The following is a 19,868-nucleotide window of genomic DNA, read 5'->3' on the forward strand; positions in this document are numbered from 1 at the left end:
GGCCAGTGAGTCCCAAGCGGGGAAGAAACACTCCTCGTGGTATCATCAAAGCAGGCGAATCGGCCCTGAAGCGAAGGCAGGAGCTCTCCAAAACACCGGACTCGCACGACATTGATTTTTATTTTATTATAAAAAAATACAGAATCCAAATGGGGCGGGGGCCGGGCACCATCGGCACGACGCGGAGAACGAAAGCTGCATGTCTACAGACCAAGCTAGGCGGAGTCGAGACCAACAAGCAGAGACAGTTCCCGGGGCGGGGCAGGGGGCGGGGGGCTGACCCCCGAAGGTCAACCCCACCAAATAAAAGGATTAAAAAAAAGAACAACCCCCCAAACCCAAAGACCCAATCCCAAACCCTGTTGTGTTTAATTATAGCTTCGTTTGAACATTGCTTCCTCGGTTGCTTTTGTCTTTTAATTCTCTCACAATCGCTGTACACAATATATATATTTATATATATATAATATATATATATAAAACACAGACTGGAAGCCAGGTTTTGCCACCGTCCCCAGGGTGCGTGCGCCCAGGACAGGCGGCACCCGTGGGTGGTCCAGGCCTGACAGCCGGCTCTGCGTGGGCTCGAGCATCCGTCCGCCGAGGAGCAGGACGGATGCAGGCAGTATTATGGCCCCAGAGGTGCAAGCTGGGGCTTTTAAAGGTGCAACCATGAGCCGAGGACATTTGGGAAGCCCTGGCAGACTCGGCCAGAGGCTTCAGCAGGCGCCTTGCACGACTGGCTCCCCTGACCTCCGGGGTGACCCGGGGGCTTCGTGCCAGGCGTGTGCGGAAGCAGCTCGCTGCCCAAGCCCCTTGCCCAAAGTCACATCCAGAGCCAGAGTCGGGGCCAGGGCCCCTTCGCCATGAACTGGCTGCGAGCAAGGGTGGCAAAATCTGGCTTCCCATGGAAGGGGGGGGGAAGGGGAGAAAGATGGCATCTGTCGAAATGGGGGGGTCCCGTGCCCCGGTCTGGGACGTAGGGCGCGGCAGGGGCGGGAGAGGGGATGAGAGGGGCCGAGATGAACTTATTGCGCGGCTTCGAGCTTCCTAGTCTAAAAAATCAAAAGCGAAATCAACCCTTTCCAGAAAATCCATTCTCAACAATACATTAAAAAAAAACATATGACAAAGGCTCACAGTCCAACGCCTGCCGGCTGTATGTACAAGGCCGAAAGGGGCAGGGGGCTCGGTTAGCATCGCCGGCCTTTCACGGGTTTCCGCTTCCCCGGTGCTGGCGGGATGTGCTGGGCGCTCGGGGCATCCCTGGATCGTACCCTCCTCCCCCCAGCCTGAGACCCGCCAGGCTCCAACCTCCCTTCCCCGCCTCTTGCTCCTGGGCTCCTCTCCCACGGGACATGCCGAGACCCCGATAGCCCCTTGCCCCTCTCCCTCGCCGCCGTGGCTTGTCCCCTCCTTCTTTAACTTCAGGCCCTGAAATGCAGCTTGTCCCAGCAGAAGGGGCAGAGAGGAGGGAGCGGGGCATGCGTGGGTAGCTTGGGGCCAGTTTAACAGCAAAGAAATGGGGAGGAAAAAAAGCGGAGCCAGCTGCTTTTCCCCGGGGCAGCACAGCGGTGGGGGGCAGGATTGAAAGCCGCTGGTGAGAGGGAAGGCGAAGGGCGTGGATGGCTCCAGAGACCCACGCCGCGGCCCGATGAGCAGCTCGCTCGTGGGTCCAACGGGGCTGGGGACCACCCGGGCGCTGGTCGGATGCTGACGCCTCTCCCAGTCCCTCGGAGGGGGAAAGCAGCAGCCCCAGCGTGAAGCGAAGGGGTCTCGCGAATGGGGGTGGTGCGAGGGAAAGGCCTGCAGCCAGATCCCCGGGGCGGCGAGCCGAAGGGACTTAGCCGAGCTGCACCCATTGCCCGCCCAGCAGCGGGACTCTCCCCACCCTGGCACAGCTCAATCGATGGCACAGAGGAGCCTGGCATCACGGCTCCCCTCAAAGACCCCTCAGCATCCTTGGCCCCCTTGATTGCTCTCACCATCCCCAGAGCCCTTCTCACTTCCAGGCCTGCCCCTGGCCTCTTGCTGCAGACGCTTTCCAACAAGCCGGCTCCGCTGCCCACCTCTGGCTGCCCCTTCCCCCACGTGGATTTGGGAGCCCGCTCCTGCCGAAACCCCTGGCTTCACCTGCCCCTTCCCCTCCCGCAGCTGGCCCATGAACCCTTTGCAGGCACGACCCATTGCTGCTCCGAAGACGTCCGCCTGCTGCTGGGCCGGCTGCACGTGGCCACTCAGCCCTCCCCTTGCAAACCCCGATGGCAACACCACATTACACAGGTCCGTGCACAAGCCAGAGTCATCCTGCCAGGTCCCGGCCCTGCCTGGCTGGCTCCGAAGGTCCTGGATTGCCTGTTTCCATCGGGCCCCTCTGTGGAGACCCCTCCGCAGGGAGCCCCGGGGTCCTGGCACCGCTCCGTCCGGGCGAAAGCGAACCTGGCTGCAGAAGGACCGTGGCAAAAGCCCAGGCTGGCCTGGGAAGGGCTCCGTCGGCTGTGGGCACCACTATGTCCCAGAGCCGTGTCCGCTTCCCGACGGCTGCCCCGGGCCAGGGATCGGGTCCGTCCGAGCGCCGGGGGAACCGAGAGAGGGGAAATCCTCCGGCCTTCCTGCGGCACCTGGGAAAGGAGCGTGGCTGCGGTGCGGGGGGGCGGGCAGGGCTCTCGGGTTGCACGGGGAACAGGGCTGAAGCCCCCAGGCCCCGGGAATGACATAAAAAACCCAAAAGGACTTGAATATTTGGTCTAGAAATTTAAAAAGCAAACGCCTGTGGGGGAGGCCGAGCCGCGGGTCCGTCCAGAGCCAGTGCTGCGTCCGCCCTGCCGCAGTCCCGCCTGGGGTTAGCGGCTCCCAAAGAGGGACGCCAGGGCAGGGGGGATCTTGGCAGTCTTCTCCCCAAATCAGTCCCGGCCAGGGGCAGGGGTCCCCTCTTCCCCCAGCATCCGAGCAGCTGGAGCCCCTGGTCCAAGGTCACTGCCAAAGGAAAACTTGGAAAGCAAAAGCCAAAGGCTGGACTGAGAGGGACCTTGCCCCCCAGCCCCGGCCCCAGCACGTCGCCTCTTCCCCATGTCCGTCCGTCTCCTCCTTTCCCGGCTGTGCTGCGAGGCTGCTCCCCTCCCTCGGTTTGGCTCCGCGTGGGGCTAGGAGGTGAGGATAGTCCAGAACACCGGCACCACCACCAGGATGGCGTGCGGGACCCTGAGGCTGCAGCAGGAGTTATTGCTTGTGAAGATGGGCTCCGGGGACTCGTACAGGGAATCGTCTGCAAAGGGAGAGGAGAAGAGACCCACGTCAGAGCCAAGCTACCGGCCACCGGGCCCCGCTCAGCTCCCCGCTGCGGTGCGCCATGAGGGGCGTCTGCAGGGACCCTCCTCTACCCCCGCCGCCCCGAGCCGGACCATGCCTCACCCCCCAAAAACTGCAGGAAATTGCAAGCTCTTTAACTGCACGCCGGGTGCTTTTCTAAGGCTGTCTGGGCTGCTGCTGTCGAGGAGGTCAGGGTCCCAAACCACGGCCCCCCGGCCCCGGCGTGGCGAGGGAGGCTGAGGTTCCTGCATCGTCCCCTGGCTCCGGCGCGGGCTGTAAGGGCCGCCGCAGGGACGACTGCATGAGCGCAGCGCCACGTGCAAGCTCCCTGGGGCTGAGCGCGGCGGAGTCAAAGCATCACTTGTCTGACGAGCAGCATCAAACCTGGGGTCCGCCCTCGCGCCCGTCTCCTCTGTCCCCTCCACCCCCCGCTGACGGTCTCGTCCTGGCCTCCGGTGCCGGCTCAAGCCCCTTCCAGCCTGCTTCCTGCTGCTCGTGATGATAAAAGGGCACGAGAGAACCCAAGAACAAGTTAGTCTCCAAGGTGCGGCACCGCCTGACTTCAATCTACCTCTCCGGCTGCCCATGTTTGCGGGGCCGGCCAGCTGCAGCACGCTCTAGCTCCTGCTACTTCCCTCCCTGGGAACTTCAAAATACACTTTCTTTCCCAACCAATTTTGCTGCATTCAAGGCATCCAGAGAACCAGCCTCCTGGCTCCCATCCAAGCTGGAAAGCCACATTAACTGTTAAAAGGAGGAGAGAACAGGCAACCACTTAAGAGCTGCCTAAAAACTTTGATACTTTCTTCCCTCCTGCCTCCCCCACTCCCGGCTTTCATTTCCAATGGAGCCGCATTCAGCTGCCACTTTCTGCTGATTTCCTTTGTTATCTTGTTATTGCTCTTTCTTTCGCTCGATTCATTATATTCGGAGAAATACACACAAAAGGGAGCGGGAACGTGCAAGCAGCATGGGGGGAGCGATTATGCTGGCGATCAACAGGCTGCCAAAAGCCGGCACGCAGAAATCTCACAACTACCTTCAAGTCTTGGGATTTCAATAGCGGGAACGATGGCCGTTCTGTCATTTGCCTTCGGCAGCCGCCGGAGCTAGGAAGCGACATGGCTCCTAGGATTTTTAATCATGGAAGTGGAGACGATGCCTTACACGGGTGGGCCCAGGCGCTGGGGCGCGCTGAGCATTACAGGGGCTGGGGTCAGGTCTGGCAAGCTCCATCAGTGAATTATAGAAAATGAGGGTTGAAGGGAGCTCAGGAGGTTGCAGCTAGTGCAACCCCCTCCTCCAAGCAGGACCAGCCCAACTACATCATCCCGGCCGAGGCTTTGTCTAGCTGGGCCTTAAACACCTCCAAGGATGGAGACGCCACCACCCCTCTGGGTGACCTGTTCCAGTGCTTCACCGCCCTCCGCGTGAGACAGCTTTTCCTAATATCCAACTTCAGCCTCCCTTGCTGCAGACAGAAAGGCAACTCCACAGCTGGAGCAAGGGCCACACAAGACAGGCTGCACCTGCTGCTTCAAGCAATGCAGGTATTCGTGCCCGTGAAAGGGAAGAAATACGGCTCGTAGAGACTGGAAATCCAGAGCATGATGGCCAACCGCTGGCAAATGCTTGAGCACACGAGTAAAGCAGAGAGGCAGCTCTCCATCCATGCAGGAAAAGCCCCATCCCAGGGCCGACCGTGACTGGGAGCTGCCAAGCCGAACTGCCGGAGGAAAGGGGGGAAACTGAGGCTGGCAGCTGATGGCACGTAGCAGCTAAGACCGAGGACTGGGGTGAGCAATGCAAGATGAAAAGCCGGCTGGGTGAGCCCCCGGTTTCCTGGTGGAGGTGAAGGAGGGTCTTCGTGAAGCGGGCTTGTTGGGACGGGGGCGGCCAGGGGCAGCCGGCCGCGCTTCGGCATCTCAGTCCGGTGCCTTGAGAAAAAGCCACGGAGCTGAGCAAAACCAACCTGTCTCCCTATCACGACGTGTAATTGAGTCACCGCACGCGCTGTCACAAATCAGTGATCTGGGGCCCTCGAAATGCAGCCACACAAACACAAGATTGCAAAGCAGCGACCTTGAAAAATGTCACCCCCCCGGCAGCCGCGAGAAGACTCGGAGGGAGGACAGGAGCGCGCTCAGCCGCTGCCGCGGTGCAGACTACAAACAACAACTGGAACGATGCCCAGAGGCGACTCGGGAACTTTGCCGGGTCTTTCGAGGGACGAGGGGAGGGAGGAACGCGCGTGTCCGGAGCGACCCATCTCCGGGGCACTGGGCCGTCCCTCTCTGTCCCTGCCTGCCTCCCGTGGGTTGCATTTTAGGTGCAAACAGAAGCTGGAACAACCGGAAATCAGGAGCAAAGTCCTGAGGGCCGAAGCCCGGGACACTCCCGCGCTTGTCCCTCATTCCCGGCTGCCGAGTGCGGCGGGAGGGGTGCTGGGAGCTGCCCCCGCGGGAAGGTGGCTGCCCTTTAAATGGGATTAGGAGCATTTCCTCATGCTCCCGGCCTAAGCCCCTGGCTGACAGTATGCCAAGCACGAGGGTGGTATTGTGTGAGATGCACAGGAGCCGACGGCTGCTGCCGGCTCCCGAGGAGCCTGGGGAAGTCCCGGGCCTGCAGATCTGGCCAGAGCTGGAGTCGGACCAACCTCCTGGCGGTCAAAGAGCAATTGCTTAATAACAATCCAATAATCCAGCAGCCGAAGCCCTAATCAGGTAGCAAAGCAAAGTGCATTCAAGGGAACAAGTTAAATTATAACTAAAGCTGTTAACGCAGCCCCTGAGCTCCGGTCCCTCTTGTTTATTACTGGATTAAGGATTGTAAGAGACCCGAAGCCAGGAAAAGCACAGCCTCCACCAGCCTGCCCATGCCACTCATTTTCTCTCCCTCCTCACTCTCCTCTTCTCGTTCCTCTCGCCTCCTTGTCTTCCTCTCCTCCAGTTTCCCACCAGCCCCTTTTAACAGATGATTGTTCAGGTGACAATCCATCCCCGTGCACACTGGGGGCATTGCTGTATGGTCGGGGCGGCCCCTGCCTTGGGCTGAACTGTGGGCATCTGGACGTGGCAGAGGTGCCCAACGGGGAAGATACCGAGACATCTCCTACTGCAGGCCAGCTCATTTTGAGGGTGCCCAAACCTGTGTGGCTGGCAAAACACCCCAGTGCCACCTGACTCGAGCTCGGGTTGCTCAGCACCGAGTGTTTCCGAGGCCTCCGTGTCATGCAATCCCAAGACTGGTCAAAACACCAAAAACAGTGGAGATTTCTTTCCACCAAGCAAAAGAGTTGCTAATGACATGGACTTCCTTGCTGATCATTTCATTCTCTGGACTTTCATTTTAAAGCCACACAAACCAACCCCCCCGACCCGATCAACGCCGTCCATTTAAACAGTGACATTTTGCAGCCCCTCGCTCCCTTCCCCTGGGACAGCAGCTGCCATGCACTAATTACACGTTAATGGGAGAAGAAAATAATTAATTGGCTGCTTTCTGTGGCCAAGGTAGTTGACTGCAGAGTTGCTGCTGGGTGGGGACAAGGATTTTTCTCTCCTCTTTCCAATGCAGCAGCAAGGGTGAAGAGGCTGGCAGGGAGGCTGGTACCTCGCCAGCTCCCAGGGGCCTTGGCTGGGTGGGACGGCATCATGCACAGGAGACCTGGCATGAGAAGCATCAGAGCACCCTCAAGGCCAGCACGGGAAGGATCCTAGCTGGCTTCTGCCCATGCAAGCGACTCACGGGCATGACACCGGGGATCTGTGGCTGGCTCTGGAGATGGTTCGATGTCCACCTGCCTCTAGCATGTTTTGTCAAAGCGTCTCTCCTGAAAATCCACCACCCCTGGGCTCTGTGCTGGACCAGTGACGAAGACCCGGGACTGGCAGATCCCCGCTGGCCTCACATCGTGCTGCGCATCGTGGATAAGCTCACAGCAGTGCGGACGGGCCCTCTGCCCCTGGGGTGAAAGGGGATGCTCGGAGGGTGCCATGTCTGGCTCCGGATCGGGGAGCCTGAGGGCCTAAGCCACATATCAGCGTGCCCTCCCCTCCCACGCACGGAGCCCGTCGCCGGCTCGGAAGTGGGCTACTTACTTGTCGGTCGAACATAAACCTTCAGCTTTAAGCAGGGCCTGTCAACCAGGTTAGGGGGGGTGGCAGCTGGAAGAGATACAAGGGAGAAAGAGAGAAATGCAGTGGGTTAGCAAAGGAGCAGGACACCCCGGTGTGCGTACCACCATGCGTCGGCAAAGGCGGTGCTGTGCTAAATGCAAAGCCACCGCCGCCCCCGGCACCAGGGTCTTCCCCCCCTTCGGGATCGCTGTAACTGGCCACGGTCTGGCTCGTGAGCTTGGAAACTATCACAGCTCAAGGGGAAGCCCCTGCAAATCAGCCTGATGCCAGGCGAGGCCAGAGGGGACATAACTGGCTGCCCTCCCCTTCCTGCTGCGTGTCCGGGGGGGTTCAGCCTCCTGCAGAGGGTGCTGGCTGCAGCCCAGGCTGGGGATGGTGCTGGGCTGTGCCAGTGCTCCTGCTGGGACTTCAAGCCAGAGGGGTCTTGCCCTAAGGGGTCTTGCCCCTCCACTTAGGGTCGGACCAATGCTGTATTTGGGGTCAGGAAGGATTTTTACCCCACGGGGGGGGCTGCCCTCTACCTGGGATCTCATAACCTTTTACAGAAGCCGGACGCTGGCTGCTGGGCCCCCCTCCTTTCCCTGCGGCAGGTCCGAGTGTGATGTCCGGTGCTGTGTCAGGGTTGATTCATGAAGAGCTTAGGTTATGGATTTGTATCGCATGGTTTGGACAGGGCTGATCCTGTCTCAGGACTAGATGCGAGATCTGGAGCTCCCTGCCAGCCCTGCTTCTCTGTGATTCTCCATGATCCTAAGTCCCTTGGGCATCCCTGCGCCCAGCTGGGCCTGGCACCAACACTCCCAAGGGCTCACGCGCTACGCAGGGCAGGGTGTGAGCCAGAGGGAAGCAGACAAACCAACACCATCATCGATGGGGGAGTATCTGTCCTTTGCAAATACGATTATAATGTGCAAAAGAGGTGCCGCCTCCACCCCACAAGCTCCTGTTAGTGGGTTGATTTCTTCAAGGTGGGTCTGCAAAACCATGCCGTGCTGCTCCTGGATGCCCCCTCTGCCCCGAGATTTACCCCAGTTTCTGCCGTCAACCTGGCCCAGCCTGCCTCGGCAGGCCACAGACATCTGACACCAACGGCACGCACGTTCAAGCCGGGCCTCGGCGCCAAGGAGCCAAGCGCGCCGCTCTGGGGCAGGCTCGAGCACTGAGCATTATGCCGAGACCTGCCCAAACTCATGTCACTCAAGGCACTGGGCAGGCGGCCTGTGGACCAGGCTTGAGCCCTAGACCAGCCGAGAGCCCCCCCGCGAGACCCTCTCCCAGGCAGAGGGCAGACACCGGTCCTTCCCTTCCCAGACTCTCTCTCCGTGGGCGCCGACTCTTCCCCTCTAGTTGCCTGGCACCCGATCTCACTTGGGTCATCCCTGCAGCATCCGAAACAGCGGCTACCACCGGGGACACGACCAGACGACAGAGCCGCCGGAGCCCCGATCCCAGCATCAAATCCCCCTCCCGATGTCCTTAACTTTCCAGATCAATGACCCCGAAGCAGACGGCCGCAAGGACCCCTGCCCTGCTCCTCCTCTGCAACCCACGTGCAGCGGCAGGCGTGTGAAACGCCTTTCCCTGGGTCAAGCCCCTTCCCATCAGCAAAGGAGTGGGCCCAGGATGTAACCCCCAGAAAGGGGAAGATTTGGTGTGTATTGTCCATGCCGTCATCGGCCAGTGGGACTCACGGCCACAGGACGGGGCTGGCACAACCCCCACTGCAAGGTGACAAACACCCACCCTTATTTTGGGCATTGCCAAGCCCGGGTTCAAGCACTGAGGTCAGAAGAGAAGTCCTGCAGGGGCTGGTTATCCCGGGATGGGATCTCTTGCCCCTTGTTCGGAGCCACCCATCCTAGGCAGGATAAAGGGCCCGAGGGGAGCGATGCAGGCAATCCCGCGGCCCCGGTACACACGGCTACCTCTGCGCGACCTTCTGCCTCGACCCCTTTCAGCCACGGGGACATCACAGCCGCGACCCCGGGAAGGGTTGCATCGACCACCCCAGGGGCCAAGTCCAGCAACGAGTGGCTCAGAGAAGGGGACCAGCGACTCAGCCCCCATGCGGGGTAGCATCGGTGGCCACCAAAAGCCAGGCGGGTCCGGGAGAGCGAACATCCCCCCCCGCATGACTGCCCCTTGACCTCCAGCTGTTCCCGGCTCCTGTTAAGGAGCTTAAAAGTTTGAAGCATCCCTTGCATGATTGAGGTGACTCCTGCCACAAACGGCAGCTTTGATCAACGCTTAGCCAGTGTCAAAAGTTGCCCGACCCCGGGCTGCGCCTCTCCGCCGGATTGTCCCTGGATACATGTTCTGGGGGCTAAAAAATGTCTGCCAAGCCAGATTTCATGCTTATTAGAGGCTCCCTCCAGACCAAGGCAGGGAAAGGAGGACAGGGGCCAGGCATGAAACGCCGAGAGAGAATTACAGACACGGCGAATGCAGGGGGTGCCCCGGAGGGGCGCTGGAGTCGAGCGGCTATTGAAGGGGAACAGTTTGCAATTAAAACAGTGCGATGTGCAAAGTGAGAAAGGGAGGAGATGGGACTGAATAAGCTGGCGCGGGGGGGAGCGGGGAGGCCTCAGGAGCGTGCATGCCGGACGGAGCCGGACAAGGTGAGGTGGGTTTTAATTCGCCCTGAGGCTGATCGGCTCTGACAGCCCCGGCCCCAAGCTGTGTGGGGGACATCCGGTGCGGAGAAAAGCCTGGTGTTTTCTGCCTTTTCGGGGTCATCTCGAATAAGTGTTAAAGCAGCTTGAAACGCTGATTGTTCGGCTGTTTCGCCGGGGAGGTGGGGCCGGGGATGGTAGCCAGGTCCCCATGCCGGGCGAGCCAGGGAGACAGTCGCTTACGCCGCGTTAGGAACCGGGCGGCCGCGGAGGGGGACAGACAGCGCTGGCACCGGATCAAGGGGAGGACAAAGGCCCAGCAGACGCATCCGAGCTGGGAATGACATGGTTTCCTGCTGTTCGAGGCCCTGGAGCAGCCTTCCCAGAGGAGCAGGAAGGGCCAGGAACGCGCGGCTGCTACAGCTGGATGCGTTTATGAGCAGGAGGACATGACCGGACACCTGGCAATAGCAGGGGTGGAGCTGGGGCCCCTCTCCCTTCATACGAAGGGAAGCCAAGGCGGTCTGGCCCAGGTGGAGTGACATGGCCAAGGCCGCATGGGGAGTTGGTGGCAGAGGCTGGTGCCTGACTGCCCATGTCCCAACCCCATGTCCAGCAACCTCACACCTAACTCACTGCCCACTCCCCCCTCACGTGTTGCTGACTCCCTGTGTCTCGTCCCTGGATGTGTTTTCCCAGCTCCATCAACAGCCTAGCTCCCCCATTTTGCTCCTGATCTCTCCACATCCCTTGGGCATGTCCCTGTCCTGGGGTTTCCCAGTGGGGCTGGCTGCTCCCCTCCCTGAGGTCCCGAATGGGGAAGTATGAGAGAGCCAGTGCCACAAGGCCAGGCACCGAGACCCGCACGGCTCCTCCCCTGAGCAGCCCCCAGCAAAGGGGAAGGGCTTTGCAATGCTGCTGCCATCGGCTTGCAATACTGACGGCCCCCGCAGCCTGCACCCAGAGGGCTCGCAGGCTGCAAGTGCCCTGTACAAGCCGGCTGTCATCTGAGGCTCTCCCCTTTGGCCTTGGGGCAATGCAGGAAAAGTCCCAGGTACTCTCCGGCTGGAGGCAAGAGATCAGGTTGAAGAGACCCTGAGAGCTGACAGAAGCCAGGCCCCGGGATCCATTGCTAATCCTGGCGTAAGTCCTGCACCCACATCGTGCCTCAGTTTCCCCTTTGGCCCTCCTTCTATGAGGAGCCGTGCAGCAACCGGAGATGTACAGCAAGGGATGGGACACCACAGCTCCTGGCGCGACCACTCATTGCTTCCACCCAGCCCAGACGTGAACAGGGACAGGAGCCTCTGTGCATGCCCAGCCCGCAACCATCCTGGCCTGAAGCAAAGGGGCTCACAGCAGTGCAAGGTCCCCCCCCCATCTCAGCCCTGAGTCGGGGAGCTCCAGCGAGCTGGGCTAGAGAGAGCGAGCGTGTATGTGTACACGTGTGTGCAAAGTGCTCCCATAAGGATATACAGGGGGCGGGGGGATAATTAACGTGCCCAGAAGCAAGAAGGAAATCAAACATTTGCCAGCCCATTTGCTCAGCCTGCAAGCCCCATCCAGCCAGCTGCGCAGGGTCAGGCAGGCCACCCCTTCCTCCTGCCTCCCAAACTGCTGTGCTTTCAGCTTCATCTTGCCCGGCTCCGGCACACCATCGACTCCACAGAGCTCCCGCCACTGGGACAGCATTGAGCAGGGACTGCCCAGTCCCCCCGGCCCAACCAAAAGTACTCAGGTAGCAAACAGCTACTAGGAGCCCCCCCCCACCCCAAACACAAGGGAGGGGAAGCACTGCAGGCAGCTGCCCCTACCCACCCTGGGGTGCACGAAAGACATCCACCCCCTAAGCCTGGTGCCAGCTAATCCAGCTGTGAGCACAGCTGCTGCTAGCAAGGTGCACAGAGGTGCTCAGGCACCCGACTGCTCCCTGCTTATCCTTGCCTGACATGCAGCCAGGCCTACGCTTTGCTAGGTGTTGTTACCAGGCCCAGAGACCCCCGGCAGCCATCTCCATAGGGCCGGGGGCCCCCAAGAAAGCTCCATTATCACCGGAAAGAGCGCCTGCTCTCCCCCAGCCCATAGAAAGACCAGTCAGAAGTGTATGCCTTTTTTAATATAGATAGTCTGAAGTGCATGTGGTATGCCTAGCAAATCATCCCAGCCATGCCCATGCCGGGGACCATCCCAAACTCTCATTTATGTAGGAGGAAGTAAGGGGTGGCGTCATCCTCCAGGCAACACCCACTCCTAGGGCCAAGCTATAAAAGGCTGGATCCAGCTGAGTCTCCTCCCTGCTAAGTGCAGGCTGCTGGGTTGGGTTGCAATGATGGAGAAGCTGGAGAGGGAAGGAGGGTGCTTTTTTTTTTTTTTTTGCTGTAGCTCAAAGGAGGCTGAGCTGAAAGTGGCTGGCTAATTAACGCCTGGGGGATTTCAAGGGTGGGCTGTTCCCACAAACATGCAAGTGCTAATAGCCTGGAAGGGAACCCAGTGGTGTGCGCAGCTGGAGGACAGCTGGGTCTGCGGTTGGGGCACTGCAAGGAAGCTTCGGAGATCAGGGCTCAGGGCCTGACTCCCTGCGCCCCCGTGACCGTGCAGGTGAACCGCTTGCCCCCAGGCCAGCTGCTCCTTTGGGCAGGCACTGCTTGCACGTGTAGGACAGGAGCCCGCTTCCTTTCGGGACCGGCTGATATCATGATACCCAGCAGCTCGTGACTTGGCTGCCCTGGTAAGCAGCAGCCAAAACTGGCTCCGTGTCAGCCTAATCTACTTGAGCCCAATAAATGGCTGGGATTATAGGATGGCGCCAGTGGGATATGGTGTCTCGTGAGCCCTCCCCTGTGTGATGTTTTCCTTCAAATCCCCAGGTGCAAGAGGCTGTGGCTGGGGTGATGCATGTGGCACTGACAGGTTCAAATGCAGGGAGGCATCGGGTCTCCCCCGCACAGAAGCGGCATAGAGCAGTGGTTACATCTGGCTGCTGATCTCACTTACTCCAGTGCAAATCCCCCGCGTGGCTCTGCAGACTCCCCTGGGATCTCTCTGACCTTGATGGAGCCAGAACCTGGCTCCTGGGGCCCCAACTCCAGCTCTGCCACTGATGCACTCTGGAGCCTTTGGTAAGTCACTTAATACCCCCCTCCCCCCCAGCTTGCCCTTTCCTGCTGCAAACAGGCAGACGTTACTTCTCCACGGGAGCCTTTGCTTTCTCCCACATCGAGGCGGGGGGCGAGCGTTCCTCCATCCTGAGCACGAGGCACTTTGAAGCTGCGGTAATGGGCACTGCGTAAGTGCCTAGACAGAGCACTGAAATAGCAGGGGCGCTGCCAGTTGGGATCGAAGCAAATTAGGCCTGGAGATAGTTGCTCTGGGCTGGCGGTAGTCTCTCACAATCTGTCCTGGCACCAGCAAAAGCCTAAACCTGCCTTTAACCAAAAACAAAGCGAGGGACTAAATCAGCCTGTGGCTTCCTCCCCTCTCCCTAATGCACTGGCTCCATCACAGCCCCTTGTTGTGGCCACACAACTTGTGTGGGTTTTTTATCTTTTGTTTTAATTTTGCATCTTGGGCCAAATCTGTTCCAAATCCTATTGACTCAGCAGAGCTCAGTTGTTCACGTCGGTGCGGCACGTCTCCTCCCTCCCAGGCTCTTCAGTCTGGAGCTTCAGATACTCCCAGATCCATGGCAGATGGGCAGGCATCCCTCATGCCTTGGAGTTCAGCTGCCCCGTGGTCCTGCTTGTCCCTACCCGAAAGGCTGAAGGAGCAAGCTAGAGGAGAGCCCGAGAGCAAGCTCACCCCGCCACAAATCGTGTAGCCAAGATCCTCCCAATGGGAGGCTCCTCGGAGACTCTTGCAGGGGTGCAGGGCAAGGCACAGGTCTCCACCCTCGACCACACCAAGGCATTCGAGGCTGGGAAGAATGGGGAGCTCCCTTCCCACGTATGTAAAATGACCTGGACTAAAACCATCATCGTGGTGTTTGCCTGCACAAATACAACCTGTCTTTGTGCCGGTTTCTCTCTGGAGCAGGCGTATGATGTGCAGGCCTATACTGATACGGCCTTTGGATCCAGAGTAGCTTTAGCCTAGGGTGAAAACCCAGGGGACAAATACACCCATGTAAATGTCGTGCGTCTGCAGCACATCTCGGGGCAGGCATTTGCTCCATGTTTACCCCTTGCTCCTCCCGCATCTACCAGCATGGCTTTGCGATAGCACTGGCTACCAGCAGCTCCCCTGGGATATCTGCTCTGCACGCCAGTGTAAGGCTGCCACGCAGATCTGATGTACATCCCGCCGGTGTGACCGGGCTGTGTGTCCAGGCACTGCTACTGCAGGGCTTCTACGTGCCCAGCGTGGGGGTGCTGCTATAGCGAGGCTTTCCCACAGCTGTGAATCCCATGCACGCAGGCCTGGTTTGCCACCCCTACGGGGATCACACCCCATGACGGCATCTGCTGCAACCTCCCCGCAGCCCAGATGAGCTGCAGCTTTGCACGGAGCGAGAAGCAGGGTCTCCGTCACGGTGCGGACCGTGGTGGCCGGCGGCGAGGAAGCCCCTGGCTGGAAAGCTTCATCAAAGCGGGATTTGTGCAAAGCCCCCAGCTCATGGCTGAGCATGCGCCAGGCTGGGGCAACGGCTCCCAGTGCCCCATTGTGTGACATGACCGGAGCCAGCTGTTGCTGATGCCTTTCAATATTGCTTGACAGCCCTTGCTGTGACATTGATAATCGACAATGATGCTCATTAACAATAAGAGGGGGCCCTCTTTCCACTGCCGCCTCGGCTCTTCAGCTGCCCCCCAGCAGTGGGCGGGGGGGGGGGGGGCGCTGCCCTGCGGGAGGTGGGTGATCACACGGTTCTGGGTGGCTTTTATCCCGTGGCCTGTTTCACGTGTGTGTGAATACACGCATTCACACACATGCCTACATGCATTTCCCCCTGAACACAGGAAATGGGAGAGAGAGGCACGTAATAAAAAATAATCCTCATTGGGAGAGATAAAAGGAGTAATTGCAATAATTATCTTGGCAAAAGGCCCCTCTCCAAATGGAGAATGTAATTTATGGGTATATGTATTTTAAAGGAACTTCATTTTCTTTCTCTCTGCCTTTTTTTTTTTAATTCAAAAAAAAAAAAAAAAAGGAAGGATGGAAATGATTCTCAATAAAGTTTAATTTGAAATGGAAGGAGGGGCCTGGGGGAGTGTCTGTCACATTAATGGGACTCTGACCCTCCCCTTGCCCCATCCCCTCGGGCACATACAGGGTCCTGGCACACGGGTGAAATCCTCCTCCCCTCTAGACTGACACACACACATGTCACTTGGTTTATAAGATGGGCTGTGCACCTTTTTGCATGCTCCTGCTCAGGCAGGGGCAGTAATAGCCGCAAAAACCCTGCGGGCTGAGCAGGGAGCGGGCAGGGCAGTGGGTCCTGGCCTGGCAGAAGCAGAAACGCTGTGCTGGGAAGGGACTGGTCTGGAAAGCACTGGCACATCCCAGAAGCCACAGACCCCCCACAAATGCAGAAGCCCCCCGGCCGCGTGCACGACTAGCCTGTTGGCTGCCCTTAGCTCTAACCCAGCCCCTGCGCTGACATCGTGGGAGTGGACGTGGTCCTTATTCCCCCCGTGCGTGCACCAGGGCAAAGCGGGGCTTGATCTGTCTGCACAAGGGACTTGGCTGTGGCTGTGACACAGGTCCTGCCCCGGCAACTGCCTCCTGGCAAAGCCTGTCGTGCCCATGACAGCCCGTGCACATGCCGTGTTCCCCGCCAGCTCAGAGGAGGTGCTGGGAGCTCCTGGCCCCGGCCACGCTCAGCTGTAACACACCTGCCGGCGTGGCCGACCCCCTTCGCCGCTCGACAGCGGGATCCGGCCGGTTCGTGTCATCCGTTTAGCCGGATCAAATACGCTGGCCTTGCAGCTGCCAGGCGACCGTGTCTGGCGGTGCCATGCTGAGACCAGGACACCTGGGTTCCCACCTGGCCAGGGTGACCTCGTGCAGCGTGCGGCCCCTCTCCGGGCCTCTGCTTCCCCTCCCTCGATCTCCTGGGGACTCTCTCCCTGGGGCTCTGGGTAGCTCCCGGTGACCCAGGGCTGGGATCGAAGGCACCTCCGCGAGCACGACAGCCCCGTGTACCTGCACGCAGCTCTTGGAGCCGAGTGGCTTGGCAGATCCCCCCGCCAGCCAGCCCTGGGCAGCTACCTGCCAGCCTGCCTCCATCTGTCGGGAACAGCAGATCTGCACAGCGCGCCCTCTCCATCCCTTCCTCTCAGTTTAACAACCCAGTTGCTCCACCCGCGTCCCCGTCTCCAACTGGGCGCGCTGGGACAGCCTCAGAGGCTCTCCCTATTCCCAGGAATTGGTTTTTGTTTTACAGTACATGCAATAACAGTTATCCTAAATTGAAACGACTGGGGGGCGGGGAGGGAGGGTTACGATCCTGGTGCAGCTGATTTCTGCTCTAAGCACCCATCTCTGATGCCTTGCATCATGTTTTTTTTGGGGGGGAGTTCAAAGGGTGGGGTAACCACTGCACCCCATCAGGTTAGCAGCGCACCTCAACCGGGGAAGGGGCACGCACTCCCCAGCCGGTGCGTCAGCACCTGGCAGCAAAGCCGAATCCGGCAGCAACAGGCAACGTGGGTCCCCCCAACTGCTGGATGTTCCCGGTGCCAGCTCTTAACCTTGACCCAGAACTGGGAGCACAAACCGGCGTCTCGATGCCTGCGAGGTTAATGAAATTCCAATTTGCGAGCTCTAGAAGGAGGTAATTTCTTTTCTTTCATGTCTGCTAAATACGGTTCCTCAAAGAGGCATAATTTCTAATGTTCCGCATGACATGAATTCTAACCGGTTTAGCAATGATCAGTCTCACCATTTACTCTTGTGTAATCTCTCCCTAACGACATTAAAAATAAAAAAAAAAAATATACAGGGGGGAAAAAAAAAACAGAATGAAAAAAAAAAGCACGAGAGAGTCGTAGCCGCAGTTATTTCACGAGTGACATTTTACGGGGAGAGGGAGGAGAGGGGGGGAAATGGTAATTTAATATAGATAAAAGGAACAAATTAAGTAGGCTGAATACAGATGCTTTAGAGAAGGAAGGGGAAATAATGAGAGAGAGAACCGTGCGGGCTGTTCCTATGCTGACGGAAGAAGGGTCCCGGCTCCCCGTGACACCACTAAGTGCTTTAGGGTCGCGGCTTTTTTCCTTGCCCTCCCCTCTCCCCCCACTTTTCTGACTGCAAACTGGCCGTGCCCAAGTGCAAGCCCCCTCTGGATTTTTCCAGCAGCTCCAGCCAACCGGGCCGTTATTCTCTATTGATTTCTGACCCCAACGTCCCCTCCGTTCTACAAGCCAAAAATAATAATGGGCCCAATTCTGCCCCCTTCGTGCCTGATCCTCTCACTGCCTGTCTGGCTCATTCAGAAGAGCATTAGACCTGGTGCAAAGGGCTTCGACGTGTGCCCAGAGCGTGGTGGCGTGGGGCTACGGATGCAGCCGCTCTGGTTGGGGGCACAGGGTTTGCTGGCTGCCATCTCCCCAGCGAAGATGCCAGGGTTGCGCTGCTGCTGCTGAAGACAGCAGGAGGCATGCAAGGTGGTGTTTTAGTAGGCCCTGCATAAATAGCCAGCCTGCTCCGTGATGAGTTTTTCTCAGTGCCTGCGAGTTTGGCAGGTGCTTGCAGCCAGAGGAAGGTGCAGGGTGGTGGCCGCACGTGGTGCCGCTGGTTCTTGTTTGGCAATGGGCAAAGACCACCGACCTGGTCCAGAAGGAACCATCCCTCAGGTGCCAGCAATCCTTAACACCGTGCCCACGACCCTCTGCCCCGTGGGAGGGACAGGAAGGTGAGAGCTTAGTGCCATCTCCTACCTGTCCTTAAGGATGGGCCTTGAGGACCCGCGCAGCCCCTTGCTGCATCCTTCAGTGCAGGGTCCAGGGGCAGCCTCACCTTGCTTCTCCATCCCCTGAGGCCCTACCTATGTCTCCTGACTTGGGGGCTCAGAGGAGAGGGGCCGAGAGCCCCGTGGACATCCCAATGAGAGACCGACAGCGGGGAACTGGTCTCACTGGGAATGCTCCACTCACCCACCGCCCACTGGAGCAGATGGATTAGGTGCGGTCAGATCCAATGGAGTTCAAGCAGCTAAGCCAAGGATGCTCCCGAGTCACTGCAGCCCCTTCCCCTGCCCACGCGCCACTGGTGTGGAGGGCCAAACGCCCAGCAGGTCCCCAGATGGCAGCGCCTTTGGGCTGTCCCTTGCCTCGCCGCTGTCCCCAAGATAAAAGCCCCGCTTCCAATCAAGATAAATGTAGCTCTGCTACTGATGAGAGCTGGAAACCAGGCTCCCTAATGGGTGGCTGAAGGAGCGATCGCAGCCCCTTATTTTTGCTTGCTCGGAGCGGGGGGCACCCCCTGGGCAGCCTGGCGGGGCATGCAGGGCTGCCCGAGAGCCGCTCTCTGTGGTGTCTGGGCTGGGCTCATTATTTCTCCAGCACCCCCTTGGCCGACGAACCCGTGGCCCGGGCTTCAACTGCAGGCTCTGCTCACACCAGCTCCGGCGTCCCGTGTTCCAGCCGGAGCAACAGGGATTAAACAAAGCTGCTGCTGGAAACTAAAATACCTCCTGACCTGGCTGCGCGCAGCGTGGCACGGTGCCCTGGTGCCCGGCCAGGACCTGGCGAGGCGTGGCTGCTAGTCCCAGCCCCACTGCTCGCCTGCTGGGAAACCCTGGGGAAGCCCCAGCTCTGCACCTTGGCTCTGGGCAAGGTCGATGGCTCCAAGCCCCTTTGATGGCTGATGAACAGAGGGGGTGGGGGGAATCCCTCTTAGCCATGGGAGACCCTTTCCACTGCCCTGTCTGAGGCTACTTGGCTCCAGGGCCCAGCCCCAAGCTCCAGCCCAGAGGTAAGAAACCAGGGGTAGTTGCTGCCTTATCTCCATCTCTCTGCATGCCCAGGCAGGCACTGGGTTGCACGTGCCCACCTCCCTGCGACCCCAGGAAGGTGACAACAGTGACCCTGGAGCAGCACAGTGAACCCTGGGATTCACCAGGAGCAAGACAGCAGCAAGCCCCTGGGGAAGTCCTGGGGAGCTGCAGAACCAGCCGGGCAGGGGCTCATCTCCACCTGTCCTGCCCCAACGCACCATGCACACATACACAAAGAAGAACCAAGTCCCAAGCCCTCGCCAAGCGTCCAGTGCAGTCAGCTGGCATTAACACTGGATCCACCCCCAGAAGTGTCACCCAGCCCAGCTACTACTCCAATAGTTTTAGGCGCGGGAGTGGAGGAGCTGCGAGCTCCACGGATTACAACCCTGGCCTCTGACCCTAGCTATGATGGCAGGCAAGCTGCTTCCTCCCCTGTGCCTGCCCATCACCGTTGCACCCCCCTCCAGGGTGCCTGGAAGGCGAGGGCAGATTTGCTGGCATGCTCCAGGTCGCCTGCGCCTCTCCGGCCAGGCAGCACTGGCGCCGGCCCAATCCTGAAGGACCGAACACGATGCTGCCAGCCTTGCTTCAGTGCTGCTCCCTCCCCCCCACAAAATTAGGAACTGTGGAGCCTTCTCCTCCCAACAGCAAACAAGCTCCCTTTCCCCCACGCCACCGAAATGCCCCCGGGTTTCTCGCAGGGTGGCTGGGCTAAGTCACAGCCTCCCGGAGGACCCCAAATGAAGGAACCACAGAAGAAGGAGAGGAGGAGATTGCTCCTCTGCACAGCAGGCCACATGTGTCAGCAGCAGCACCAGAATTTGCCCTCCGTGCCCGGAGAGCTAGAGGAGAGTCTCCCAG

The 19,868-nt window shown here is 59.3% G+C and overlaps 1 protein-coding gene across 1 annotated transcript in view; it reads right to left on the reverse strand.

The window, feature by feature from the left end:
• Positions 1 to 101: 101 nt before the first annotated feature.
• The window catches only part of EFNA2 (ephrin A2), a 93,061-nt gene continuing 73,294 nt past the window's right edge, over positions 102 to 19,868 (reverse strand). The window contains exons 3-4 of the mRNA XM_090027290.1: positions 7,410 to 7,475; positions 102 to 3,265 (exon numbers count right to left, since the gene is read on the reverse strand). Coding sequence (XP_089883416.1) covers positions 3,144 to 3,265; positions 7,410 to 7,475 — 188 coding nt within the window. The 3' untranslated portion in view covers positions 102 to 3,143. The remainder of the gene's footprint in view (positions 3,266 to 7,409; positions 7,476 to 19,868) is intronic.

This window comes from Crocodylus siamensis, chromosome 14 (genome assembly GCF_052110815.1).
Source record: "Crocodylus siamensis isolate JL-2025a chromosome 14, ASM5211081v1, whole genome shotgun sequence".
Classification (NCBI taxonomy): Eukaryota; Metazoa; Chordata; order Crocodylia; family Crocodylidae; genus Crocodylus; species Crocodylus siamensis.